We start from the raw sequence: 25199 nt of genomic DNA, 5'->3' as shown, positions 1-25199 counted from the left end.
CAGTACAATGAAAAGAAAATCTTTTTTAAACTGGGTTTCTTCACCTTTCTAATTCAAAGAACAACCTATGAAACCAAAGTTTCTGATTATTCTTTACCCATTAGGCTATTCATAACAGATGACTCTGCTATTTTCTTTAAATTGGATTTAGTTATGGTTAATTAGAATCTTAACACTTCTTTTCCCAGAAGATATAGATTTTAATTGCTCTGGAAAAAATAAAGTTTGATTTGATAAATTGCACTTCTTTTGTTATATTTAAATAATCAGCTGCGTTAAGTGGGAGGTTGTTTTTTCCACAAGTTAGTGTATAAAATATATGGTTTAATAGCTTACATTGTGGTTTAGGATTTCTACAATTCAGCACTTTTCTTTTCTCCTCTAGAATCTTGTGTTGAATCTTTATTTCTGTTGATTTAGATTTAATTTTGATTTTTTTCCCAAGTTGTCTATTTCTGTGACACACGTTATCATTATAGTTTTTCTTTTCGTTCTGACAGTGATGCACTGTAGATAGTAGTTTTCCCAAATGAGAAGAAAACTAAAAGCCATTCTTCTGTTTCCATCCTGCCAAGTACATCAAATCATCATTTTCTTTTTTTTAAGATCAGGCTTGACAAAGCCCTGGCTGGGATGATTTTCGTTGGGGATTGGTCCTCCTTTGAGCAGGGGGTTGGACTAGATGACCTCCTGAAGTCCCTTCCAACCCTGATAATCTATGATCTCACTTCCCTGTGGTTGTTTACTAATTGGCTTCTTAGAATTGAATCCACTTTATAAATAGCTCTTGCTTCTCATCATGGTAAGAATTGTGTAGTTAATCTGCAATTGCAAGATAGAGAACTGTATGCTTTTGTTTCTATTTAAAGTCAAGCATTCTAGCTTTAAAAATCTCAGTAGTGGAAAAAGGAAATATTGAAAATGAATCCCAAAAGCTTCTAGAAAAACATGCTGAAAACAGAGTTAGTAGCAATGTTGTTACTGATCTGTAAAACGAAAAGTGTGCATAATTTGTTCTATACGTTCTCATTTTAAGTGCTTTCTTTTCGTTATAATTTATTGATGGAGAATAAAGGTGTTATTTCCCTGGGGATTTGATAGAATACAGTTGTTTTTCACAACTCCTTTCATATTCTAGGGAATCCCAAAGTGCTTGACAAACAAAACTTAATATCTCTTATAAGGCTGTGACTTCATATAAAATTGTGGGCCACCCCTTCACGTCAAGTCAGAGTTTAGTATGGCCTTGTTTTTGCTGGGACTATGTCTTCACTGCCCCCCAAATGTGGTTTTTTTAAATGAGATAGCTTATCTATATTAGTTATATTACTGTAAACAAAACAAAAAACCCCACACCTGTTTTGGCAGCGAAGACTTAATCTAGGAAAAGAGATGTGTTCTTAACATGCTAGCTAACATGAGGTAACGTTAATAATATGAGGTAAAATTCTAGTGAAGAAAAGGAAGTTTGTAACATTAACACAAATTAGCATTCCGAGTTGAAGACCGAGGGGGAGCCTAAAGTCCCTCAACCTGCCTTCTGTTTACTTGGACTTAACTCATGTATGTTAGGGTAAAGAACAGGGTAAAGAACACACCTTTTTTATCTAGTGAAGATAAGGCTTCTGCAAGCATTGTATAAGGCACTTGTTTATGATTGCTATTGAGGGAAATGTGATGGGGAGCACTCCCTTCCCCACATCAGCAGTTGTAGTTTGTACAGTTATTGGGTTTCTGATGTGGTGTTTCACTGACTGGATTTCTTGATATTCGGGGAGGGCAGGCCACTGACCATTATGTACTGTTTTTAAAACAAAGATTATGAATGTTTCTCCCCTCCTCAATAACTGCTCCTGCTTTAGGGTTTGAGCCTTCAAAGTGTGTTCTGGCCCCAATCCAGCAAATGACTTAAGCATGACTTAATGACTTTGCTGGATCAGAGCCAGTGTACTTAACACATTGCAGATTCAAGCCCTTGGATGTTAGTATGGCACAGAAGAGACAGAAACAATAAGAGTTAAAATATTGGGCAGATTCTTTCCTGCACGATATCTTCACACAGCATGGGAGGTGGAGGGGGGAGGCCTCAGAGAGCCCTGTTCTGGATTTGTGATTCCCAGGACCGGCCCTGTCCCTGTCCATGCTTAGAAAATCTGGTGGGCAGCAATGTATTGTACCTTTGTCACAGGGTACTTAAAAGATTCTGTGCTGATGGAGGATTACTGTGGCAAAGAGGAGGGAGGTAGCAAGACCCAACTGCAGCGCCAAGCAGGGAATACCCATCAATGGGGAATTCACTGCTGGACATTTGCAACCCATTTATGCCATCTAAGTGGAGCCAAGGGGCCATAAACCAGATTGAGGATCTGGCCCATTGTCTGATTGTACCTAACAGGAAAATAATCCTAGGCCCAAACTGCAAAGATTAGATACTATGCAAAACTTGTCTTTTAAGATGTTTGGATCCAAGGCTTTGGGTCAGCCCATTGTACAGATAGAGGAAAGCTGCAAAGTTCAAAACTGCATCTGAGTTTATGCACAGTTCATGGATTTTGGATCTGAGGTTGTGATTTGGACCCAGTTCTAATGAGAACTGGTCAAGAATATCTTTATTTCTGTGTGACAGATTACCCTAGATATGCTTCCATTATTATGGAGAACTAGGATTAAATTTTGTTCTGACTTACTGACTGGGGTGTGTCGGGTTTAATTCAGAGCAGGAGTTTAGCTGCTATGTAGGTCATGGGAGTACATATTAAGGCTCTATAGGAGAAAGTTTCATCTAGTTTTTCCAAAATGTAAAACAAAGTTGGGCAAAGGAATAAATGTAATTTGGTCGTCTGGGGTCACTTCTCTGATTTTTCTACATTCTCCACAGTCTTATACATGTACACAGGTATCACTCCTTCACACCTCCCCAGAGCTGTACCCAGCCATTCTCCTGGGAAAACAGACCAAATTTTGGAGACATGCATACTATCATTGCATCGTTAACTATCCAGTTAAAGTGCCATTTTTATTTAATATCACATGAAAATCTGAATTAAACAAGGCTTGCATAAGGGCAGGAGAAAGCCGTTAGGCTTGGTACCATTTAGAAGTTATAAACATATGCTTCAAATTTCCTTCTCTTGAATTTTTGGATTTTCAAATGTAGGTTTTTACTCCCAAAACCCATTGCATACAGATTGGTTTTGAAATGTCAAGGTTTATGTCAAATTATGAGTGAAAGATTTATACAAAATTAAAATTTATGAAAAAGCGAGACATCATCTTAAATGAGGCACAAAGTTTTAAAGATTAAAATAACACAAATAATATAACAGTTGCCAAGGAGACAGGTATTTCCACAGTCAGTAAAGGAGCGTGACCTTTTTTTAGATTTTTCAGCCATCCAAACTGGACTGCATTCAGCACCTTCAGTAGACAAATTAACTAGCTAAAGGCAGAGTTCCACCCTCCAATATAGCTCCCACTTACGTTGTTGAAGTTACCTATTCAAACACTAGCGATGAGTTTGGCCCCATTATTTTTTAATGTACAGAATAACAGTTATATACGGTATTTAAAACAAATTTGCTGCCAAGCCCTCAGTCAGTGCTGATCGCTTCTTAGTATTTAGGAGCAGTTTTATCATACCGTTACAACTGCCTCACACACTGCTCAAAATCTTAGAATACTTAGAAATGGAATGCACTCATTGGCATTGTATATTTTAAAAGGGCAAACTTCATTCATGTGCACTGTTTTAATTGTCTCTTATCTGTAATAACTAGAGCAGCTTTTCTCAAACTGGTACTGGGTTTGCAGTCAGTTGGTACATAGGTTCATTTATAGGAATATGAACATGTTACTAAATTGATTACAGTTATGAAAATATGTGAAGTATTCTTGAATTTTACATGTGTACATTAGGTTTTAAAGTTTGAGAACTGCTGACCTGGAGAGAACGTGCGTACAACCACGTTTTAAGGCTCTCTGGCTTCATCCAACACAAAAAAGAAACAACCTTTATTATCCATTTTGATCAACCCATCTTCAAGTAGTCAATAATTTGAGTAGTAGGAGGAAGGAGAAACGAAAACAAGACTGGCAACTGTGAATGTACAGAGTATCTTTTGAAAAACAAAAAACAACCCCACAGTTTTGTATTGCCAGGTTTGTCACAAAATTGTATCATCACAGAAATCGGCAGTAGAATCTGTTTCTAGAGCTCTAACTTCTATATAAATCACCTTTTTCAAATACAGCAGAAGCTTGCTAATTTGTACTAATGACTGGTAGGCCCTTTGTGAATTACTGAATTTTGTGAATAAGCACACTAGAAAAAATGTGAGATCTGGTTAATGGTTTTACTTCTTTGTATTCACTGTACATTTAATTTGAAAATCGAAATTTCTGTCTGTAAGGACCATGCTTTTCCTGGTCCCCTTGTCGTATGGTATCCTTCTTAAGTAGATATTTAACTTAGATTATCATAGAAGTGTAGAACTGAAAGGGACCTCAATCAGTCATCTGGTCCAGTGCCCTAATCTCTCTGGTGCTTTAGTCATTTATTTGATGATTGTATTTTAGATTTAATTATGATTATACCTCATAGTATTTATCTTATAACAATATAATTTGTTAGTTTGTGTGTGGCATATATTGTAGAAGTTACGAAGCCTTAGAAAAGGCTTTCTACACTTAAGTCGTTGCTGTAAAATTGGAACGGAAATTGTTTTTAGTGTGTGAATTATAAATTTGGGCCTACTCTAAATGAAATAATATATATTAATCCTTGAAAACAAAAATGTTCATAAAACCATTGCAGTTTCCTGTTTTGTGACTTTTGGTGGAGGGTTGTTTTTTTGTTTTTGTTTTTTTAATATATTTTCTGTAGGACTTTTAAATCCTTTACAAATAAATCAGATCAAATACACATTGAAGCCACTCTTTTTTGTTATCATAACATCACAAAAAAAGACTTTTTAAAAACTTTAAATAATGTGCAGATGCTTTCCTGCATTGTAGCTCCACTTGGCCTGGGAGGTGAAGAGGGGAGCCCTCAGGGAGAAATTAAACTATCTTGTATGGCTGGTGGTAGTCTTTAGCTTTGCCTGCTATCTCATTTTTATTGTCACAACTGCTCAGTTTTGGATTTCTTCCACCTGTATTATTCATGAAACAACATTTAAATATGTTATCTGCTATATGATTTAACTTGATTGCAAAATCATAACATTAATTTGTATAATTATTTTATCAACCCTTTAAAAAGGTATTAGGAATGTGGAAGCTAATTTTCAAATTGAAATGTTAGAATTGTAACCTAGTGTACTGGTCTGTCATGTTCTTTTCAGTGCTTCTGGTCCCCTTTAAACCATTTTCATTTTATCAGATGGAGAACAAGGATCCAGATATTTCCGAATGGCATCTTGTGGTCAGGATAACCAGATCAAGCTTTGGCTTATTTCACTGGCTGATGTCTTAGGTATGTATAGCAATAATTTTCTTTTTACTCAAAATTAATAGCTGTTTAGTTACAATTTAGTGCTAATAAGCTCATATCTATCAAGGTTATGGGTACAAAGTTAGTGAGACTAATCACATGCTTTTAAAGTTAAGCTCCTGCTTAAGTGCTTTGCTAGAGTGGAGTCAGAGGTTCTCAACACTGTGCAGGATCAAGCCTTGCTTAACTCCTCTATTTATTAAAGTTTTTAACTGATGTACAGTAACCAGTTACAGTATGTTACAAATCCACAGAATAGTTCATACATAATTATGTTACGCATTTTATTATACAACAATATTTTTTATTTGTTGGAAGCTACCAATAATTTGTTTGAGTGTAGAACTGTTGAAGGGTGCTAGGTTGACATGCTTGGAGACCAGAGTCCTCTCTTTATCTCTCCCAAAGAGGTACAGTCCAGACAGTGATGGTATTAACTACCTCAGTCCTGAGCTAAAGTTGACCGTCACTAGGAGTGACTCATTTGTCCATTGAATCCATGACATCTGCTAAAACTGAAACAAGTGTGTCTGCTGTGGGGTGGTTGCTTTGTGATTTAGGTACCAGTCCAATAGAAGTGGAACTGAGAGCTCAAACTATTTTCAATAAAGGGGGGGGGGAAAACCTTCCCTCCTCTTTTCTTTGTGTTCTGTACATATGTGGGCTGTATGTACGTGTAGTAGTTTAACTGTATAGGAATATAATTATAAATTCCATACAAAAATCTATTTTAAAAGAATATTAAGATTTCAAAGTGAAGCAGCAGAAGTGAGGAAATACTAAAGTTAAGGTTGCCTATGTAATCATAATTACCCACTTCTATGCATGCTTTATGGTCTGACGCCAGATCCATGAGTCGTCTTTGGTGGCACAAAACAGCTACAAAGCCAGTTTATCCAGGAATTCTAAGCAGAGTAGGACCATAATAACAGCTTCTGTGTCCACCCTTCTTGCACACTATATGGCGCAAGGGACCTGGCCAAAGAACAGAGGGTGTGGTTGGAGGGTGTCCCTATGCCCCAATGATCCAACTAGCTTCACTTGATTACAATCAAGCTCTCACATTTTCAGTCCTTTTAAAGTAATAAATCAAAACATTTTTAAAAGGAAAATGATTGGTTAACAAGTTTAGAAAAATCATGTTCTACTTTTTATAATTGTGTTTGTAGGTTGTGAATTAAAATATGAATGCACATTGAATGGACACTCTGCCCCAGTCCTGGCTTGCGCTTTTTCCTCTGATGGGCAGATGTTAGTTTCAGGGTAAGCAGTTTCACTTAATTTTAGTTATTTTAAGTTTTACAGTAGATGTCTGTGCTTAGATGAGCATTTATCTCCCCCTTCTGAAGTGGAAATTGAGTTGTTTTTGTTTTTAAGCACTGAAGTTAATTCAGAAATTACTAAGGAATAGGATGAGAGTGTTTGGAGTGGGGAGAACTCAATTTCAGCTTTGGTGTATGAAAAGCTTTTCTGGACACTTATCTGCATTATTACATGAAGATAATATAAACAGTGGCCTAGAACTTTAAAAAAAAATCACTTTGTTTTAAAATATTTCCTTTGTAAAAATTATATACCTACACATGCACACACAGTTTGAAAGTGATATATGTGTTATAATGATGTTCTAGAATCTGTTGGAATAAGACTTATAACATTTAACTACCTAAAGGAATTCTCTCTCTTTTTGGGGGAGAAAAACACATGCAAAGTGTTTATTTCTGGTGCTAGATTTCTGTACTTTTCCAAAAATTTACTCATAATATTTGTGGGCACATCAGAAAAACTCAAATTTATTATATATGTATAAAACCTGTAGATATATGTACAAATTCACAGTTTGCATGTACAAATGCTAGTGTTCTGTGCAAAATACAATTTTTTTAATTGCAAAAAGATGTGCTTATAAATATTTCAGGCATATTTTCTGATATTTCCCCCCCATGTGAATATTGAATCAACAGTACTTAAGATCTACCTATTGTTTAAAAGAATATTTTATAAATATATTTCTCTTTTACAGTTCACCTTAATATGTTTGTAGAGGGTGGATTCTTCTGGTGTTTAAGCAGTGTTCCCTTATTTATATGAACATCTTATTGATTTTAGGGTTTTTTTTAATATATCGGAGGCAAAATTCAAATGCCCTCCATGTTTTTTCTATAATAGCACAGGAGACAAATGGAATCTACCACTCCATGTCAACAGTGGGTAAAATAATTCACCCCTGGGGAGTTACTTTGTAGCAATGACTTTTCTGTTATCCTGTATGATTTGCAAGGTGGGATACACATAGGCTTAGGGTTTTAATGCTGTTGTGATAAGTGAAAAGTGCTGTCTATTAAAGTAACGTAACAATTCTCTCAGGATACATAGGACTCCCTTGGTACCATGTTTCAGATAATGAAATCTTTCACTAATACTAGGAATATAAAACTTTAACTGGTTAAGCAATTAGCATCAGTCTTATTGGTTTTGGTTAAACGACTAAACTCTGCTGCTGGAGCCTCGCCAGCTGCCGGGGGCGCGGGGCTGGCAGGCAGACCCCGTGTAAAACGTGGGGGTGCTGCAGCACCCCGTGCGCCCATAATTCCCCACCTATATGAACTGCTTAATGGTTAACCCTTTAACCAATAGAATTTTAAACCCTATTTACATCTCTAACTAATGCTTTCATCAGGAATTAGCAAAAAATCCTAGACTGGTGTTGAAGCCTCCTGGCAATGTAATTGTTCCTTCTAGTAGAATCAGTATTGTATAAAAATGTGAGGGTGGGAGAGAAAACAGTTATGGATAGTTTTACAAGAAAGGAAAATTTTAATGTTTTGGTAATATTAAATTAAGTAACCAATATCGTGGTGGGATCAACTTCCTTATTTTCTGTATTCGAACATTCTTTTTTTTTAAAAGAAGAAAATGGTAAGTAAGGTAGAATATTTATAATCATTCATGTTTTTATATATTTTAATGACATTATGCATGTTTTTATTCCACATTGTAAGAGATAATTACTTAACCTCTTGTAAGCTGTCAAAGTAGCAACTTGAAATAATTCCAGCAATACTTCAGTCATATGCCCTTTTAATTTCCATTTTGTTACCAAAAAATTCTAAATTAAGGAAATGATTCCTTTAAAAAAAAAAAAAGAATGTTGTAGATTAACCAGTAATTAAAGTCATAACAACAAATCCCAGAGGGCAATAACTTCCTTTGTCATATTTCTTTGTGGTGGTTTTTGTTTTGGGGAGCCAAAGGTTCTTTTAATTCTCTTTTTTGATATTTTATTTTTGGATCACAAATATGGGAGGAGACTGGGGAGCCAGAGTAATGGTGCTGAGAACCAGACAGGGGAGAAAGCCTAGGGCAAAGGGAGACAGAAGTGGTGCTGCTGGGTCAAGACAGTAATTAGAAATGGATGGTAGTTCTCCTATCTTAGGGGTGAGGACACGCCTCTCTGGATATGTCTACACCGCAAAGAAAACATGTGGTTGGCCTGTGCCAGGCTGCTTGGGCTTGTGGGCTGAGGCCTGGGCTTCAGGACTCTGCAGGGCGGGAGAGTCCCAGAGCTCAGACTCCAGCCCAAGCCCGGAAATCTACACAGCAATGAAACAGCCCCACAACCCAGCCCGTGAGCCCAAGTCAGCTGGCACAGGCCAGCGCAGGTTTTTCTATACTGTTTAGACATACTGTCTGAGTAGCCAGGGAGAGGCAGTCATTTTTGTATGCCTTAAAGACTGGCTTTTCAACCTGAAATTATCTCACATACATTGACAGTGGAATAGAGGGGAAAATCAGAAGACAAACTAAAACACAAGATTTGATAAGATTTTTTGGGGCCAGGTTTTGGGCCAGTTGCATTATTTTTGAGGGTCTGATTCATGATTTTTGATCTTTTGAGGTTGGCATCCAGTCTGTATAGCTGTACTCAGGAAGAACTGTATGTGCTGAAAATAAACCTATAACTCTTTGTATTTGGATAATTTTACTAAAAATAGTGATATTTTAACTATGAAGTATTTTATATTCTGTATTGAGCCACTTCCTCTAGTCTGCTTTGCAGATTTTCAAGGTCCAAATTGAAGCAGAAATACTTGGAGGGTAGGAGCATAGGTGCTGGAACTAAGGGCGCTGAAGCTGTTTCCATCATATACAGGGTTCACAGTTTGGTTCAATCGCTCTCAGCACCCCCACTATAAAAATTGTGCCAGTACTCCTGGGTAGGAGAGCCCACACAGTCAGATTTCACAGTGTCCACACATGGTTGAGCCAACCTTTGCAGCTACTCCCTATACAGGAGCATGGAGGGGACAAATGTGAATGAGCTATTGGTGTGATGGTAGCATGGCCAGTGGATTTATGTACTGCACAGATATACTGCCTCAAAAACCTATTGGACTGAGAGGAGCTGTGGGCTTCAGCCACTACTCTTCCCACTAGGCTGTACCTCAAGCAACTGTATAGGTGTTAAGGGCCTACTTCTAGATTTCAGTGAAGAGGATTGCTATGTCTAACATCTGCATAGTTGCTGCCAGCAAATCTTGTCTGTTTAGACTTTCCTTATGGGACAAAAATTTGTCCCATAGTTTTTAATTATACAGTTTATCTCATCTCTTTCCATGTCATCATTTAATTTAATGTGTTGTTTTTTTAAAGATCTGTGGACAAATCCATCATAATACATGACACTGTAAGTATTGTGTAATTCAAGATCGGTTTACTGAACTTTTTTTTTTAGTTTATATCCCTTCACCTAAAATGTTGTCTTCTCAAGACAGAAGAATAGCAAATATGACCTGAAATCTTTAGTGTGTATTTTTTTGGAGTAGGAGTGAGGAAAGTGTTTGTCCATATCCAAGTACAGAGACTCTCGCGTGCGCCACCTTTTTCTACACTTCATTCTTTTCTTATCTTGGTACTGTACAACCGAATCACACTACTGTATACGTATGTATCTGCACATTCAAGTGGATGAAATTTGTAAGTCTTATGTGTCATTATCATCAAAAGCATGCAAGATTGCAGTTATTGATACAGGGGGAAAAATTGGAGTTTCCTGTATCAGTAATAGTTGTTTTAGGAATCTTTTAGTATATTATATGTACAAACATGGGCAATTCAAGGGGAGTGGTTAAGAAATAATAGCATTCTTTAATATCATACACTTTTTACATCTTATTGCTTAGACTCTTTGCTTCACAGTAGGAATAATACCACTGAAAACTGTGGTAAAGCTTTCCTAATTCATCTGTACATAGTATTTAACTTTTGTCTTTCACAATATTAAAATTACTAATCTGTCTTCCTGAGCGTGAAGGATAAACACACTTTGCCTATACAGTTACAGTGGTACAACTTTTCTGTATAGTCAACACCTAAGGTTGAATGTGTTTAGGAATTCTTGTCTCACATAGAAGTGTAATGGTCCCTTACGTATTCAAATGTCAGTTGGTTTAAAGTGCTCACCCAGACCTGAAAGAATGAGTCCTAATCAGAATATGAGCAAGGTGACACCAAAGGCATAATTTGGCCCCAGTATTTTTCTTGTCTCCTCACCAGTGTAAATTCACAAATCAGTGAGGTTACTCTTGATTTATAGTGGTGTAACTGAGAGCATGATCTGGACCTGAACTTCCCGGGAACTACAAGACATAGGAGAGGAAGCGTATTCACTCTTTAAAGTCACAGAACTGGGAGATGTGAATTCTATTTCTGGTTCTTAAACAGACTTCCTATGTGATGGTGGACAAATTACTGTGCATGTGGGGCTGGATCGTGCCAGGCCTTCCCTGGGCTTTGACTGCTGCTGAAATACTTTTTGGACTCTATGCTTATTGTGACAGCAGCCGAAAGGTGATGAGGGAGGCATCTCCAGCCTCCCAGCAAATCAGAGTCTGAGGGTGTGTCCAACCAGTCATATAGCCTGTGCAAAATCGAGCCATACTTGGTTTAGAGAGGAGAAGAGCTCTTGGCATTTGCCTCATGAGACCTCTGCAAGGAGATGTCCCAGCTGACCATGGCCTCACTGGGTAAATTGTGGTAACCAGGCTGGGATGGATTGTATTTTCTTTTTCTTTATCAGTGTCAATATTGATTTATAGTGAGGTTTAGAAAGATTCATTGCTTTCTTTAAGTTATCACTTCATTTAAAAAAAAAAGGCATGATTGCTGACTACTTAAAGAAATAAATTATTTGTTCCACAGTTCTGTTTAGTCCTATATTGTTAATTGGGAGATAATTCTCAGATAAATTGTGAGATCTGAATAACAGGTGAATACCAATGGCACAACCATGAGAATATTTTGCTGCTTTCATGTTCTCAGAATCTTCTGAGTGTATGGAAACATAGTTAAGAAGCATATGGAAAAACAGACTTTCAACCTTCTGCATCCAAATATGAGACATTAAGAAAATGAGAGATACAGAAAAATAGTAATGCATGAAGTTTAATAATGAATGTGACAGGGAAGAAATTATTTGACAGAATATTTTTTTTAACCTTGGATTTTTGTTTAAACATTATGGGGAAAAAATCTGATGTACTTTATAGTAATAACAGTGAAAGAACAATAGGTCTGCATCGGCTGGAGATAAATTTCAGTCCAACATAAGGGACATATCCCTCATGAGGGACAGTTCAGAAGTATGAGAGGAAAAACAGGAAAGTTGACAGGTCAATTAGAATAACTTGTTTTTGTTTTTTTTTTAAATTCTGACAATGTCTGTGAAAGGAATCATGCTACACTAAAGAGAGACTCTTAAACATTATTTAAAGGATTGGGATCATTGATTTGTTTTTGTGAATGGCAGCATCTAGTGGCCACATATGCAAACCACAGTTGCATAATCCTTGTGATGTTACAGACCCTGTTTTTTTATTTAAAGATTGCATCCTGAATTCTATTTGAGTTTCAGTTATCAGTTCACTGTGATACGTTATTAATTCTAGTATTTTGGAAGAATTTTTTTTATTCTGATGAATAATCAGTCCATATAGAATTTTAGAAATGTCAGTTGAATATATTATATTTCTGTCTGCCAGGTACATTGAGGGACAGCTGTGTGTTCTGGTGGGATTGAACATGAGGCTGCAAGTCAGGAGATTTGAGTTCTATTCCCAGGTCTGATGCTGACTTTCTGTGTGACTTTTGGCACATTATTTACCCTCTTCGTGCCTCAGTTACACCGTCTTCAGAATTGAAATCATTATGCTTCCCCATCTTTGTAAAGTGCTTTGAGTTAAAAATTGCTATATAAATAAAAATGATTAACTGTGATTTTTATTTCTGTTTGACCTAACAAATGCAATACTTTTTATTTGCAGAAAACTGGGAGCATCCTGCACACTTTAACTCAGCATACCAGGTGTGAAATCCGTATAATCCTATATTAACCAAGTAAAGTATTTAATTTGTGATTTTAAATTTCAATTATTGAATTGCTTTTGTTTCTAGATATGTTACAACTTGTGCCTTTGCACCAAATATTCCATTACTTGCAACAGGTTCAATGGATAAAACTGTGAATATCTGGCAATTTGATCCAAAGCAACATTGTGCAGGTAAGTACATGCATTTTTTAAACCCACTCTTTTTATACTTCCAGTATGATATAGTTGTAAACATATTGGGAGATGCTATACAGACTGCTTTACCCTAGTATGTGCTCAATGTGTAATCTTAAATAGTATAGGTCCAACATCTGACCTTTCTTAAAATTGTTATTTACTATTGGGAAATGTCCTGTATGTTGGAAAAGAAAGAAGGAAGAAAAAATCTTTCAAATGCACCACTCCTTCTTTAAGGAAATTTTAGACCTAAACAAAAGAAGTGTTTTCTCTTGCATCTCTTTTTCTTACGCTCTGGGCAGCACTTAACTGACCAATATTATTCCCAGAGCAACACACACTTTGCCAGTGACACTTGTACACAAATAATATGAGAAACAGAAAATACAAGTTAATTGCAAGCATAGTTGGCAATAGGAAAAAAAAATATTTGCTAATTAATATAGACAAAATAAGTCAGGAAACAAACATTGTAGCTCATAAAAGCTATGTTACAAAGGTATACCAAGAGCAACTTTCAATGCACAAAAGCAGTTCTGTTTTTCTTATATCTTATTTGAAATTTTCCTTCTCTACTTGTTTCCAAGGAAGTGGACTGGAAGATGAACCTAAGATGTCTATTGAGAACTGGTCAGAGGAAGAGGTCTCAGTCTGGCTTTGTGCACAAGGTTTAAAAGACCTTGTTGGGATTTTCAAGATGAATAACATTGATGGCAAAGAGCTGCTGAGTCTTACAAAACACAGTCTGACTAACGACTTAAAAATTGGTAAGAATGTAAAGGCAATAAAATTGTAATCTTTTATAGGAATTTAGGAACTTTTAGGGTGGAAGGAGGTCAGGAATTCCATGTAGGTATAGCCTCTCCTTTAAGTTTACAGTTATCCTGCCACTCTATTTTTTTTCTGTTAAATACAGTACATAGCCAAATACTGTTGATACTCTGTTCATCCAAAATACTTGTTTGTTTGTTTGTTTTTTTTTAAAGTTTTCCCATCCCTAGAGACAACAAATGTACAACAATCTTGCATTGGCAGGGAGTGGACTAAGTTTCCTATTCTATAATTCTCAACTCTGAAATCTGAGGTGGAAGAAAGTAATTTCAATTTCTTTACACACATACATGTGATAAATGAAGTGTGTGTGGGGGGCGGGGGGAGGGGGCATAGTTCCCTTTGATGGACACCCAGCCAGTCAGTTAGCTGTAAAATCCCTCTTCGTAGCTGTTCTCTAATTACTTTACCTGTAAAGCGTTAAAAAGTCCCCCAGGTTAAAAAATAAAAAATGGGCACCTGACCAAAAGAGCCAGTGCGCAGGCTAGAACTTTTTAAAATTGGGAAAGAAACTTTCCCTTTGTTGTTCTCAGGAGAAGGAAACACGGAGCAGCAATGCTATAAGCAGGAATGCTGTGTAAGGCTTGAACCAGGTATAAAAATTCATCTTCCATACCTAGAAGAAATCATCGGACAGGGCATATTTAAATAGACACGATTAGGTTTATTTCTTTATTTTGGCTTTGGATCTCCTCTGTGCTAACCCCAGATGCTTTTATATTGCTTGTAACCTTTAAGCTGAACCTCAAGAGAGCTATCTTGATGCTTAATTTTTGTAATTGTTTCTTTTAAGATCTAGCAAAAAGCCTAAGTTCCAAATATATTTCCTTTCTTTTTGTTTTTAATAAATTTTACCTTTTTTAAGACCAGGGTTTTGGTCCCAAAGAGGTATGTGCATATGTTGTTTGATTAGCTGGTAGCAACAGCTAATTTCCTTTATTTTCTTTCTCAGCTCTTCTTTGAAGGGGGAGGTGAAAGATCTTCAGGGTACCCCCCAAGGAGGAATTTTCAAATGCTCCTTCCTGGGTCTAGGGGTTTTTTTTGCATTTGGGTGGTGGCAGCGTTTACCAAGCCAAGGTCAGAGAAAAGCTGTAACCTTGGGAGTTTAATACAAACCTGGAGTGGCAAGTATTAATTTTTAAAATCCTTGCGAGCCCCCACCTTCTGTACTCAAAGTGACAGAGTGAGGATTCAGCCTTGACATGTGTACACACTATAGTCAATGATTCTAGCTAATGTAAGCAGTGAACTGTTTTTTGTTGATTTTTTTTCCTGTCAGTCTAAAGAATCTGTGTGTGTTTGAAACATGTAGAAGCCATCAACCCTGGATTTAGTTGTGAATTATTTGGGGTGGAAAATACTGTAATTGAAAGAAATCTCATAAACAAAAATATGTGCTTTTTGCTAGATTTTTTTTCCGTTAGCCATAGACGTTACGTTAGTTTCTAAAGTTAGTTAGTAGGGATTAGAAGAAGCTTGCTTGGTACAAGTAGTTTTTACAACTATTAATCAAAAAGACACCTGGTATACAGTCCTACAGTTTTATGCCAATAAAGTTGGGAGCTATATTGCAGAAGTCTGCCCAGAGGAAGTACTCTTCTATCAGGGCTGGGCTGTGGATGTCTGGCATGCCCAGTCAGCTGCTGAGTTGTGACTGGGGACAATAGCAGGGCAAGCAAGGTCAGAAAGCCGGGAAGTCAGGGTTGGGCACTAGCATGTCAGAGTTGAACCAGGTCAGGATACCAAGAAGTCAGGGCTGGGTGCCAGGTTACAGATAACAATCCAGTAGTGAAATCAAGGACAGATCAGGGTCAGAGGCCGGAGTCTAGGGTCTGTCGCAAACAGGGTCTGGAGCAGAAGTAAGCAGGCAGGCAGTCTTGTTGTTGCTCAGACAGCTCACCATCATGGCTTCCTAATTTATATACTGGTATTGGCCAGTCAGTGAGCTGGGAGTGGCCTCTGCTTAGGCCCTGTTGGTGGTACTTCCTGCTGAGCCTAGCTTTGCAGGGTCCTCCTATGCACACCTACCTCTAATGGCAATGCAGAGGCGTCAGTGGCCGAGAACCCCAATGGGCTCAGATTCTAGCCCTACAAGTTCTTACATACATATACTAATTGTGAGAGGCCCCAGGGTACAATTTGGACTGTTGAATCATTGTGCCCCCTTAACTCTCCAGTCTGGTGTGTCCTATGCCCTGCTTTGCAGTGCGAGCTGCCACTTGGCCCACTCACCCCTGCCTCTAGCGTGCAAGTCACCCCCAGACAACTACTAGAGTGCTATGCTCAGCCACTCTTGAATTACACATAAGGCGACACCTGCATATCCCTCAGCCCCAGCTTTGCACGGCACCCCAGAAATGTGCGTCTTACACTGCTCAAGACCTCATTGATCAGAGTAAGCTCATTAGTTTGTCATTCCATCAAAGGGTATGAATATGCACCAGCCCTTGTAACCGGAATAGATTCCCCAAACTTAGGTCAAAAACACACTGGCTTAGAGAAAACATAAAATAAGTATATTAACACAGAAATATAGATTTTAAGTGATAAGTGGTGTTGAATTGGTTACAAAAGGAAATAAAAGGTAAAATCACAGTCTAATTCCTAAACTCTATCAAGCTAAGTCAAGTTTGAAGTAACAAGGTTTCTCTTACCCAATTGCCTACAGCAGTCTGTGCTAACTGGAAAGCTTTTCCAGTTAGGACCACTCCCCCCAGTCCAAATCTTCCTTTGTCTTCCAGATGATCTTGTTGCCTTCAGAATAGGTAGGGAAGGAGAGGTGGTCTGGGGCCTTTGTTCCCCCTTTTAATGTCTTGACTCTTTTTACTGGAAAAGTCCTTGCTGCATCATGGGGTCAGGCAGCTCCATGGTTTACGTGCTCGAGCAACTATCTTTCATGTGAATTATAAATTTCTTGTTAACAACTCCTCCCCTGCTAGTGAATGGCCGGTGATGGTTGCTTTACACCTGGCTGGGTGTTGGTCGCTCTTTTGTTGCCACTGAAGAGCCAGTCTGTGGACATTGCCCAGACTCCTGTTTCAGTAGCAAACATACAACAAAATTTCATGACTTCATGTACCATGATACACAGATTTTAACAGGACAGTGATGTTCAAAAGACCATAACTTTTCCAATGATACCTCACAAGGCATGCTTTGTACAAATAGATCATAACCATATACAAGTGGTGAGTATGGGGGTACAGGGTATTATTTTGAGGTACACTATGTCACACTAATAGACAAGGTCACAACAAATATTTTACAATGAGGTACTAGTATATGTCAGATCACAGGAGGCATTATTGCATGAACTACCTCATTGGGTTCTAGAAGTCAGTAGTTAGCTCTTGCAATTCTGAGAGTAGGTATCCATAAAAGACCGTTCTCCCAAGGAAGACCATTTCTGAAAAGCAAATGATAAAATCAGTTTCTGTATAAATTTTATTAAACGTTGGAGATGGCCTAAAACTGTGCTGCGGTGCTAATCAGCTGAGACTAATCAGATAATGCTGTCTACAGGGTTATGTGAAAATTGAAAGCTGTGGGACTGATAGTCTCCAGGAGGACTGACCCACTGTACATATCACACTCAGTACTAAGATGACACCATTGAGAACTAATTACAAACTACAAATAAGAAAATGAAATCTGATTTGGCAGAACCTGTGATAAGGATTGGTTATAGGATGCAGAGAAAAACAATGAATGTCATTTTTTAATATTACAAGCACTGCACCCCAAAGAGAGCTGTTAAAACATGCAGGCACATATCTGAGCCACACTTTCAAGGTTGGTAAACCCAAATTTTGACAAGCGCAATGATTTTTCTTATTTGTTTGCAAATGTCTATGATACTTTATGGAGCAAATACAACCCCAATCTCTGCAATAGTGGAGGTCCCCTTAACAGCAGAATCAGTGATACAAAGAGACAGCTGGATAGTGGGCATGCAGCCTAGCTCTATGAGAGACTCTGTATGTGACTGCATGGAAGACATGGCCAGAAGATCTGCTGCTTCATGGATCTTTCTGTCTTCTCCTTACCGCAGGATGCGTTAGGATTGTGTCTTTGGGCTGAAGTAGCCTCCATGCGTTAGATTCAATTCCACTGCCATTCCAAGGAGATATTCAGTGTTCAAACCACTGGCCTGTGTTTCCCTGGGCTTGCACCTTTATGCCTCATTTTTTAATGCTCTTTTTTTATTAAACTCTGAATACAAAGGGCCAGTTTTTTTACCAATGTGTCTGTCCTGCGAGGGTTTGTGAACCCAAGCATTATGGCTAGAACACAAAGTGATCCTTCATGTCAATGTCCTTGAATTCCAGGCAATTCACAAAGCTAATGTGCTTTTGTCCCTCACACCATGGACTTGTCATACCACAGTCATCCAAACCAACCACACAACAAACTACTAACAAAACAGACAAGAGAAGGGCACGGTCAATCAGCATTGTCAAGAAGTTATGAACTAGGACTTTTGCATCAAGAAGGGCGTTTCTCCCATTGCGCACTGACAAGGTTATTAGAACCAGCTGGCCAATTATCTCATTTGGAGATTTTTTTCAAATCAGACATGGTCCCTGAAGAACAGTGTACTCAAAATTGTCTTTCGGGTCTGGGGTATTCCTTCAGTTGACCTATTTGCAACAAAAGATAAGAAGAAATGCCATCAGTTCTGTTCGCAAGCAAGTCATGGTCCAGGCTCATTAACTGATGTTTTTCTCCTGAGGTGGGGACTGAGTCTCATGTGTACAGTCTCCCTATTCCAACCCTCAAGCAACCCTTAAGTTTATTTGCAAGACTACATCAAGATAATTCTTCTAGCTTCAACTTGGGTGAGACAATGCTGGCTCTTGAATCGAGAGGCTGTGAATAACCAACTTCTGTGGCCTCTGCCTCTGCTTTCAGAGCTGCTGTCCCAGCAGCATGGATGGATGTTGCACCTGGACCCAAAAATCCTGTACCTTTATGGCATGGCTATTGAGTGGTTAGGCAGGGAAGCACTGCCCAGTGGCAGTTCAGAAGGTATTGCTTACCAGTAGAAAACGATCCACTTATTTAGCAAAGTGGAAACTATTTCCAATCTGGTCCACTCCACATACCTCCATCAGAAGCTAAGATTCAGGGAATTTTATAGTACCTGTTATATCTCAAATCCTCATGCCTCTAAGCTACCTGATAGTTCGCTTAGCAGTGATTTCAGCAGTTCACCGTCCCATTCAGAGATCAGTTTTTTCAAACCAGATGGTCTCTGGATTTTTAAAAGGGATTGTTTGACCTCCCCCCCCCCCCCCCCGGTAAAGAACGCGTTGCCACTTTGGGATCTTAGCACTGTATTAACTGCTTTAATGCCCCCTCTTTTTGGGCCAGTGGCCTCCTCTTCTTTGCCTCATCTGTGTTCTTATTGCTATCACGTCAGCCAGAAGAGTGGATGAGCTACAGGCTCTCATGGAGGGTTTTTCAAATACAATGTTTTTCAAACAAAAGTAGCTTTGAAGCCACAACTGAAGTTTTTAATTAGGTGATATATGCTTTTAATTTGAATATACTTACTGTTTTTGTTTTAGTTCTTCCCAAAACCATATTCATATGAGGACAAAACATCTACATACTTTGTATGTAATGAGAGCATTATCCTTTTATCTGAACAAGACTAAGCCTTCCAGGCTGTCTCCTCAGCTATTTTGTTTCTTACATTATCCGAATGAGTGGTCAAGGAGTAAACACAGACAATTTCTAGATAAATTATGCCCCGTATTACCACAGTTTATGGGGTAGTGAAAGCTTTTCTTCCACAGACTACTGGCTTGTACAACAAGAGCTCAGACTGCACATTTGTAGGACCGCCCCCTCATCCTTGATGCATGCCTTCACTCATCATTACACCGTCAAAACTGTACTGAGATATGGTGCAAATTTTGGGAAGGCTGTTTTGCAGTCACTATTTAAGTAGACTCCAAGACCCACCTCCCAACGGTAGTGCTTGTAAGTCACCTGAGTGGAATACATGTGTGCAACCACTCAAAGAAGAAAAAAGTTACTTACCTGTATTATAACTGTTCTTCGAGACATTGTTGTACAAGAGTATTCCATGACCCATCCTCCACCTGTTTTTCCATGTTGTAGCGCAAAGGAACTGAGGGAAGTCAGGATGACGCCACCAGTATATAGCCTTGGGAGGGGACAGGAGAATGTACTGCCCCGATGGGTACTTCTGCAGAAAACTCTCCAGCTCCAGTGTGCTGGGCGCGTGCACACCGGAATGGAATACGCATGTGCAACAATATCTCAAAGATAAAAGTTACAACACAGGTAAGTAGCTGTTTTTTATAGCATCATGGCCCTCCAATGCCTGTCTGTTAGCAGTGTTAATAGTGGCTGTGCTGTCAGAGAGAGAAGGCCAGAAGGGGAGTAGGTGGGGAGCTCCATCCCCAACTGCTTTAAAAGTATAGTAAAAACACTTTTATTAAATTACTACCAAGAATTGGATGGGGACAGGAGGAGCCACTTCATCCACGTCCCTGGGAAAGCAGATACTGTTTAGGACACCTATGCTTTGGGTGTCCCTAAACCTCCAACTGCCAGAAGCTGGGACTGGACAATAGGGGATGAATTACTTGAAATTGCTCTGTTCTGTTCATTCCCTCTGAAACATCGGGCACTGACCACTGTCAGAATACAGGATACTGGGCTAGGTGGACTACTGCTCTCACGCATTATGGCCATTCTTATGCTCTTGTAATAGAGGCTAAATATTTGGGAACCATATATCCTCTAAGCTGACTGGGTGTTGCAGGAATTTCCGTGTAGAGTGAAGTGTATCCTTTCCCCCCACAACAAGATCTGGAGCAGGGACACATTCCATCATCACGAAGTCAGGCTCAGGAATGAGTGCCATGTCAGTGTAGCAGAATTAGTGCTGAGAGAGAGGAGTTGTCATTGCTGTTCAGAGTCTGAGTAAAGCACCATATAAGACAAGGCCTTGAAATATTATTGATAGTAGCTGTGTGGTCCAGCCATGATGGTAGTTTAGTGATAAATTTTATTTGACAACATAATTGACACTGAGGCTGGGTTGTCAGATCAAAAAGGAGAATTTTCTATTTCCTGGCAAACTTATATATACTATTCACTTATTGGAATGATGGCTAAGGAAGAAAAATATTCGTATGAATTTTTCTCAGTGTAACTAAGGCCATGTCTACACAGCACGTTACTGCATAACAAGCCAGCACCAGCTTGCTGTGCAGTAATCACCTCTCTGAGCATTGCTACAGCACACTGAAATGTGCAGTAATCCGTAATCCTCTGAAATACAGTAGTTTAATATATACAATAGCTTAATTCTCTAAAGGCCACCTTACTTCTGAAGGAGAATATCCACATGGAGGTTTGAGGCACTTTAATTTATGCCATTAACACCTTTAGTTTATTCACTTTTCCTTTCCTGAGAGTCCCTGTGTAGACAAGACCTGATTTTTCAGGTCTTTTCATGCTCAAAATGGCTACAGACCAGGGGCGGCGAGTTGTATGGGCCCATGGTGCCTGGGCTCCAGCAATATTCAGGGCCCGGGGCCTGGCTCCACCAATGTTTGGGCCCGGGTCTCTCCCCTGGCCCCGCGTGCTGCCCCTACGCACCTCCCCCTGGCCCCGGAGCTCCCTGCCTCTCCACTGCAGCTACCTGCTGCCTCTGCTCTGCTGGCTCCTGGCATCAACTGCCACCACAGGGTCCTAGTGCCCCCATCCCCTAGTGCCAGGGCAGGCTGACCCTGACCCTGCCCTTCCGCCTCGGACCCTTCCTTTTTCCGGCGGGACACTCCACCAGCAACGGGGGCTCCCGCCCGCAGTCACTGCTCCTGTCCCACGCTGGGCAAAGGGCAGCCCCATCCCCCACCCCCAGTGAGGCTACAGCGAGGGGCAGCAGCAGGGGAGGAGGCGCACATGTGATGGCAGCCCCATGCCCCGGTACCCACCACAGGGGAGGCGAGGGGGCTTCCTGTACCTGAGAGGGGCCCTAGGAGCTCATGCAGTGACAGTGGTGTGGGGTGAGTGTGTTGCCAGGGGGATGCAAGGGGGCCCCTCCCTCAAAGCTCGCTGCTGGCGGTGGGGAGAGGGCTGAGGGGAGTCTTCCTCTCTGGCCCCAGCCCTGGGGCAGCCTGCCTGCACCCCAAACTCATCCCCAGCCCTGCCCCACCCCAGAGTCCGCCCCCCGCACCCCAATCCTCTGCCCTAGCCCTGAGCCTCTCCCATACCTGAAACCCCTCATCCCCAGCCAGAGCCCTCATCCCCCCACACCCTAACCCTCTGCCCCAGACCTGAGCCCCTCCTGCATCATGAACCCCTCATCTCCAGCCGCATTCCACAGCCCTCACCACACATTCCCAGCCTCACCCCTGCACCCCCTTCCTCTGCATTCCTTCCCATCCCCAAAATCCCTCCCAGAGCCTGCACCCCTCACGCCCGCCTGCACCCAAACTCCGTCCCAGAGCCAGCACCCCCACCCCCTTCCTACATACCCTATCCTGCCCCCAAACTCCCTCCCAGAGCCTGCACCCCTCACCCCCTGCCCCAACCTGGAGCCTGCATCCAGCATCCAAACTCCACCCCAGAGCCTGCATCCCAGACTCCCTCCCAGAGCCCAATCTCTCACCCCTTCTGCACCCAAACTCCTTCCCAGAGACTGCACCCTGCCCCCCTCCTGCACCCCAATCCCCAGCCCAGGGCCTGCACCCTAGACCTTCTCCCCCAACCCAAACTCCCTCCCAGAGCCTTAGGCAGGTGGGGGGCAGAGTTGGGGGGGGGGCGGGTTCTGAGCACCACCAAAATTTCTACAAACCTGCCACCCCTGCTACAGATAGTGGCTTCTTTGCAGTACTTTTTGGGGGGGAGGGGGAATTGCAGGCCCTATCTGCTACCTCACTCTTGGTTCTGCATTCCTTTGGAATCGATTCTCTTCTCTCCAAGGTGCCCAACAGCAGTTGTCCACAAGCCAACAGTGTACATCCAGTTATTTCAAAGGGGCACCATCAACTTGAAAATCACATTTCTGTAAGGGAGTGGTCTGCCTGCCACAGATCCTATCACCCAACATTATTAAAGCTGAAAGAAGTCAGCAATAAAAAAAATTCAGGGTGTTTATTTTGTGCATTTGACAGCAATTTCTGTAGTCATCTTTTCCTTTGCTGGAAAGACCCTTTAAACATCAACAAGGGAGTTGAAAAACATAGTTTTTCAAGAAAGGAAATATTAGGATATCTGTTTAAACAGTGCTCTATCAGAAAATGGATATTAAAAAATTAGCCAATTTTAAAATCATTCAAGTTGATAGTATCCCTTTAAATAAGAGTCAGTGTCCTGATATTCTGAAATGCTGTACGCTCACAAGTCCCATTGACATGTTCTGAACATTAGGCCACAAATTTATTTGGCGTAGGATAGAAAATAAAATTAATTCAAAATTACTTATTTTCTTATTTTATCTAACCAAAATTACAATAGAAGTACCTCTTCTTTCTTATCTGCGATGGGCTCGCAACTTGGATTGCAAAGTATGGAAGTGTTGTATAGATCGTAAATAAAAATAGTTTCTCTCAGCCTAAAAGCTTTTAGGATTTCTCCCAGCCTGTCTGACTTACAGTTTAAGCGTGTCTTTAGAAATCTGTGTGTATCATGTCTCAAGATGGCTGGGTGTCTCCTTTTCCACTCCTTGGTATCCCATTCCCTTTGATCTGGAAATGCAGCATTTACGAGGATTCAGATAGCCAGTTGTGAAAGAGCCACATTGTCCTTTTAGACAGGTTTCAGAGTAGCAGCCCTGTTAGTCTGTATTCGCAAAAAGAAAAGGAGTACTTGTGGCACCTTAGAGACTAACAAATTTATTTGAGCATAAGCTTTCGTGAGCTACAGCCACAAGTATTCCTTTTCTTATTGTCCTTTTAGTCCTTACACAGTAATTCTGTGTTTATTTCTGCAGTTCAGCCATGGTTGATAACTGATATATAATATAGGTGTTTTTCCTTATATTGTTTTCTGTTAGTTTCTTACATCTTTATTCTTTACTTGAGTCCTGATTTGCATTTAATAAAAAGGGTTTCTTTGCTTCCCTGCAAAGGCGTTTAATCGAAGAGAAGGCAACCAGCAGAGGTTCACATAACATTTCATTAGCCCCTCTGATTGTTTTTGACATCTCTTTGAAAGAGTGCTTCATTACCATGCAAATAGAACTAGCCTCTGTTCCCAGACTAATTGTCATCTAACATAATATAAAGAACACAGTGATACATTTCACAAGTTTTTGGACAGCAAGATACTGACCATCACAGACATGTTTTCTAGTAAAATATAGTCTCAAAGTCAAACAAGGTGCGGAAAATTTGCATTATTTGCAAACATAGTTGCCTGTTCATTGCAGCTATATGATGAGGACAAGCTTAGAAAAAAGATAGCAGGAATAAGAAGTATATTCTTCTCACATCACCAGCCCATAATAGAAGAGTTGTTTCACCCAGTAGACAGGTCAATCAAGTGTGCTGGTGCCATGGTTTCCCTCAGAGTCCCTTATCTCTCTCCAGTTTTCCAAGAATTTAGACAAGTTCTGCTTTGCCAAAAAAAAAACATGGTGAATCTTGATTAAAAGTAGTATTAAAGAGCTTCAGATGAAACCCCCCAACCCTCCCAGCACAACCAGACTTTCCTGCAAAGGACTTGGAATACCTTTTCAGAGAGGTGTTACGCGTACTGGAGCTCAAAACAGGAAATCTCCTAGGGATCAGCCTCCTAGGCTGTAACATTTCTTGGCCAGTTGGTACAATTTGTGGATTGTTTTGAGATAACAGGTTTTGCATCCAGTTGAGACCAAGAATCCTTGATGATGTCTTCTATATCTAAATGGTACATTATATCAACCAATAAAGAAGTCTCTGTATCTTGAGCAGGAAAAATAAGGAGCATCAAAAGTGCATCTCTGGCATGAAAATTACTTACTAGGTTACCAAAAAAAAAAAAAAAAAAAAGACTTTTCATCCACCAGTGTTACCCATCTAACAGGAGAACAGCAACAAAGCGGGCTTGCCCAGTCACCAGAATTTTCTCCTACAAAAGTGGTGGTTGAACCCCAGAATTCTTCATTGTTTTCAAGACGTGGAGTTCTTTCAACATGGATCTGTTTGCAATGGGGAAGCAAGCTCAAGAAATGTTGCAGTCAGTTAAAGGAAGTAAGGGCCTGGAAAACAGGGATTTTTCCATTCTCTGGATAGAACACTTAAAGTATACCCGTCCTCCTCGATCCTTCATCTCTGAGGTGCCGTGAA

General features: G+C 40.0%; 1 protein-coding gene across 9 annotated transcripts in view; it reads left to right on the top strand.

Annotated features, from left to right (window-relative positions):
• WDSUB1 (WD repeat, sterile alpha motif and U-box domain containing 1) overlaps positions 1-25199 on the top strand; it is a 69005-nt gene that overhangs the window by 22317 nt on the left and 21489 nt on the right. For 6 of the 9 annotated variants that reach the window (XM_037912058.2, XM_037912059.2, XM_043525162.1 and 3 more), the window contains 6 exons: positions 5381-5473; positions 6661-6754; positions 10145-10178; positions 12814-12854; positions 12944-13050; positions 13644-13823. In XM_037912058.2, the coding sequence (XP_037767986.1) occupies positions 5381-5473; positions 6661-6754; positions 10145-10178; positions 12814-12854; positions 12944-13050; positions 13644-13823 (549 nt within the window). Of the gene's footprint in view, positions 1-5380; positions 5474-6660; positions 6755-10144; positions 10179-12813; positions 12855-12943; positions 13051-13643; positions 13824-14839; positions 17359-20016; positions 20203-25199 lie in introns of those variants that run through there. The other 3 variants (XR_005227276.2, XR_005227275.2, XM_037912061.2) reach the window with 2 other exon arrangements.

The sequence above is a fragment of the Chelonia mydas genome, chromosome 11 (genome assembly GCF_015237465.2).
Source record: "Chelonia mydas isolate rCheMyd1 chromosome 11, rCheMyd1.pri.v2, whole genome shotgun sequence".
Taxonomy (NCBI): domain Eukaryota; kingdom Metazoa; phylum Chordata; order Testudines; family Cheloniidae; genus Chelonia; species Chelonia mydas.
This window is presented reverse-complemented; position numbering and strand designations above follow the sequence as displayed.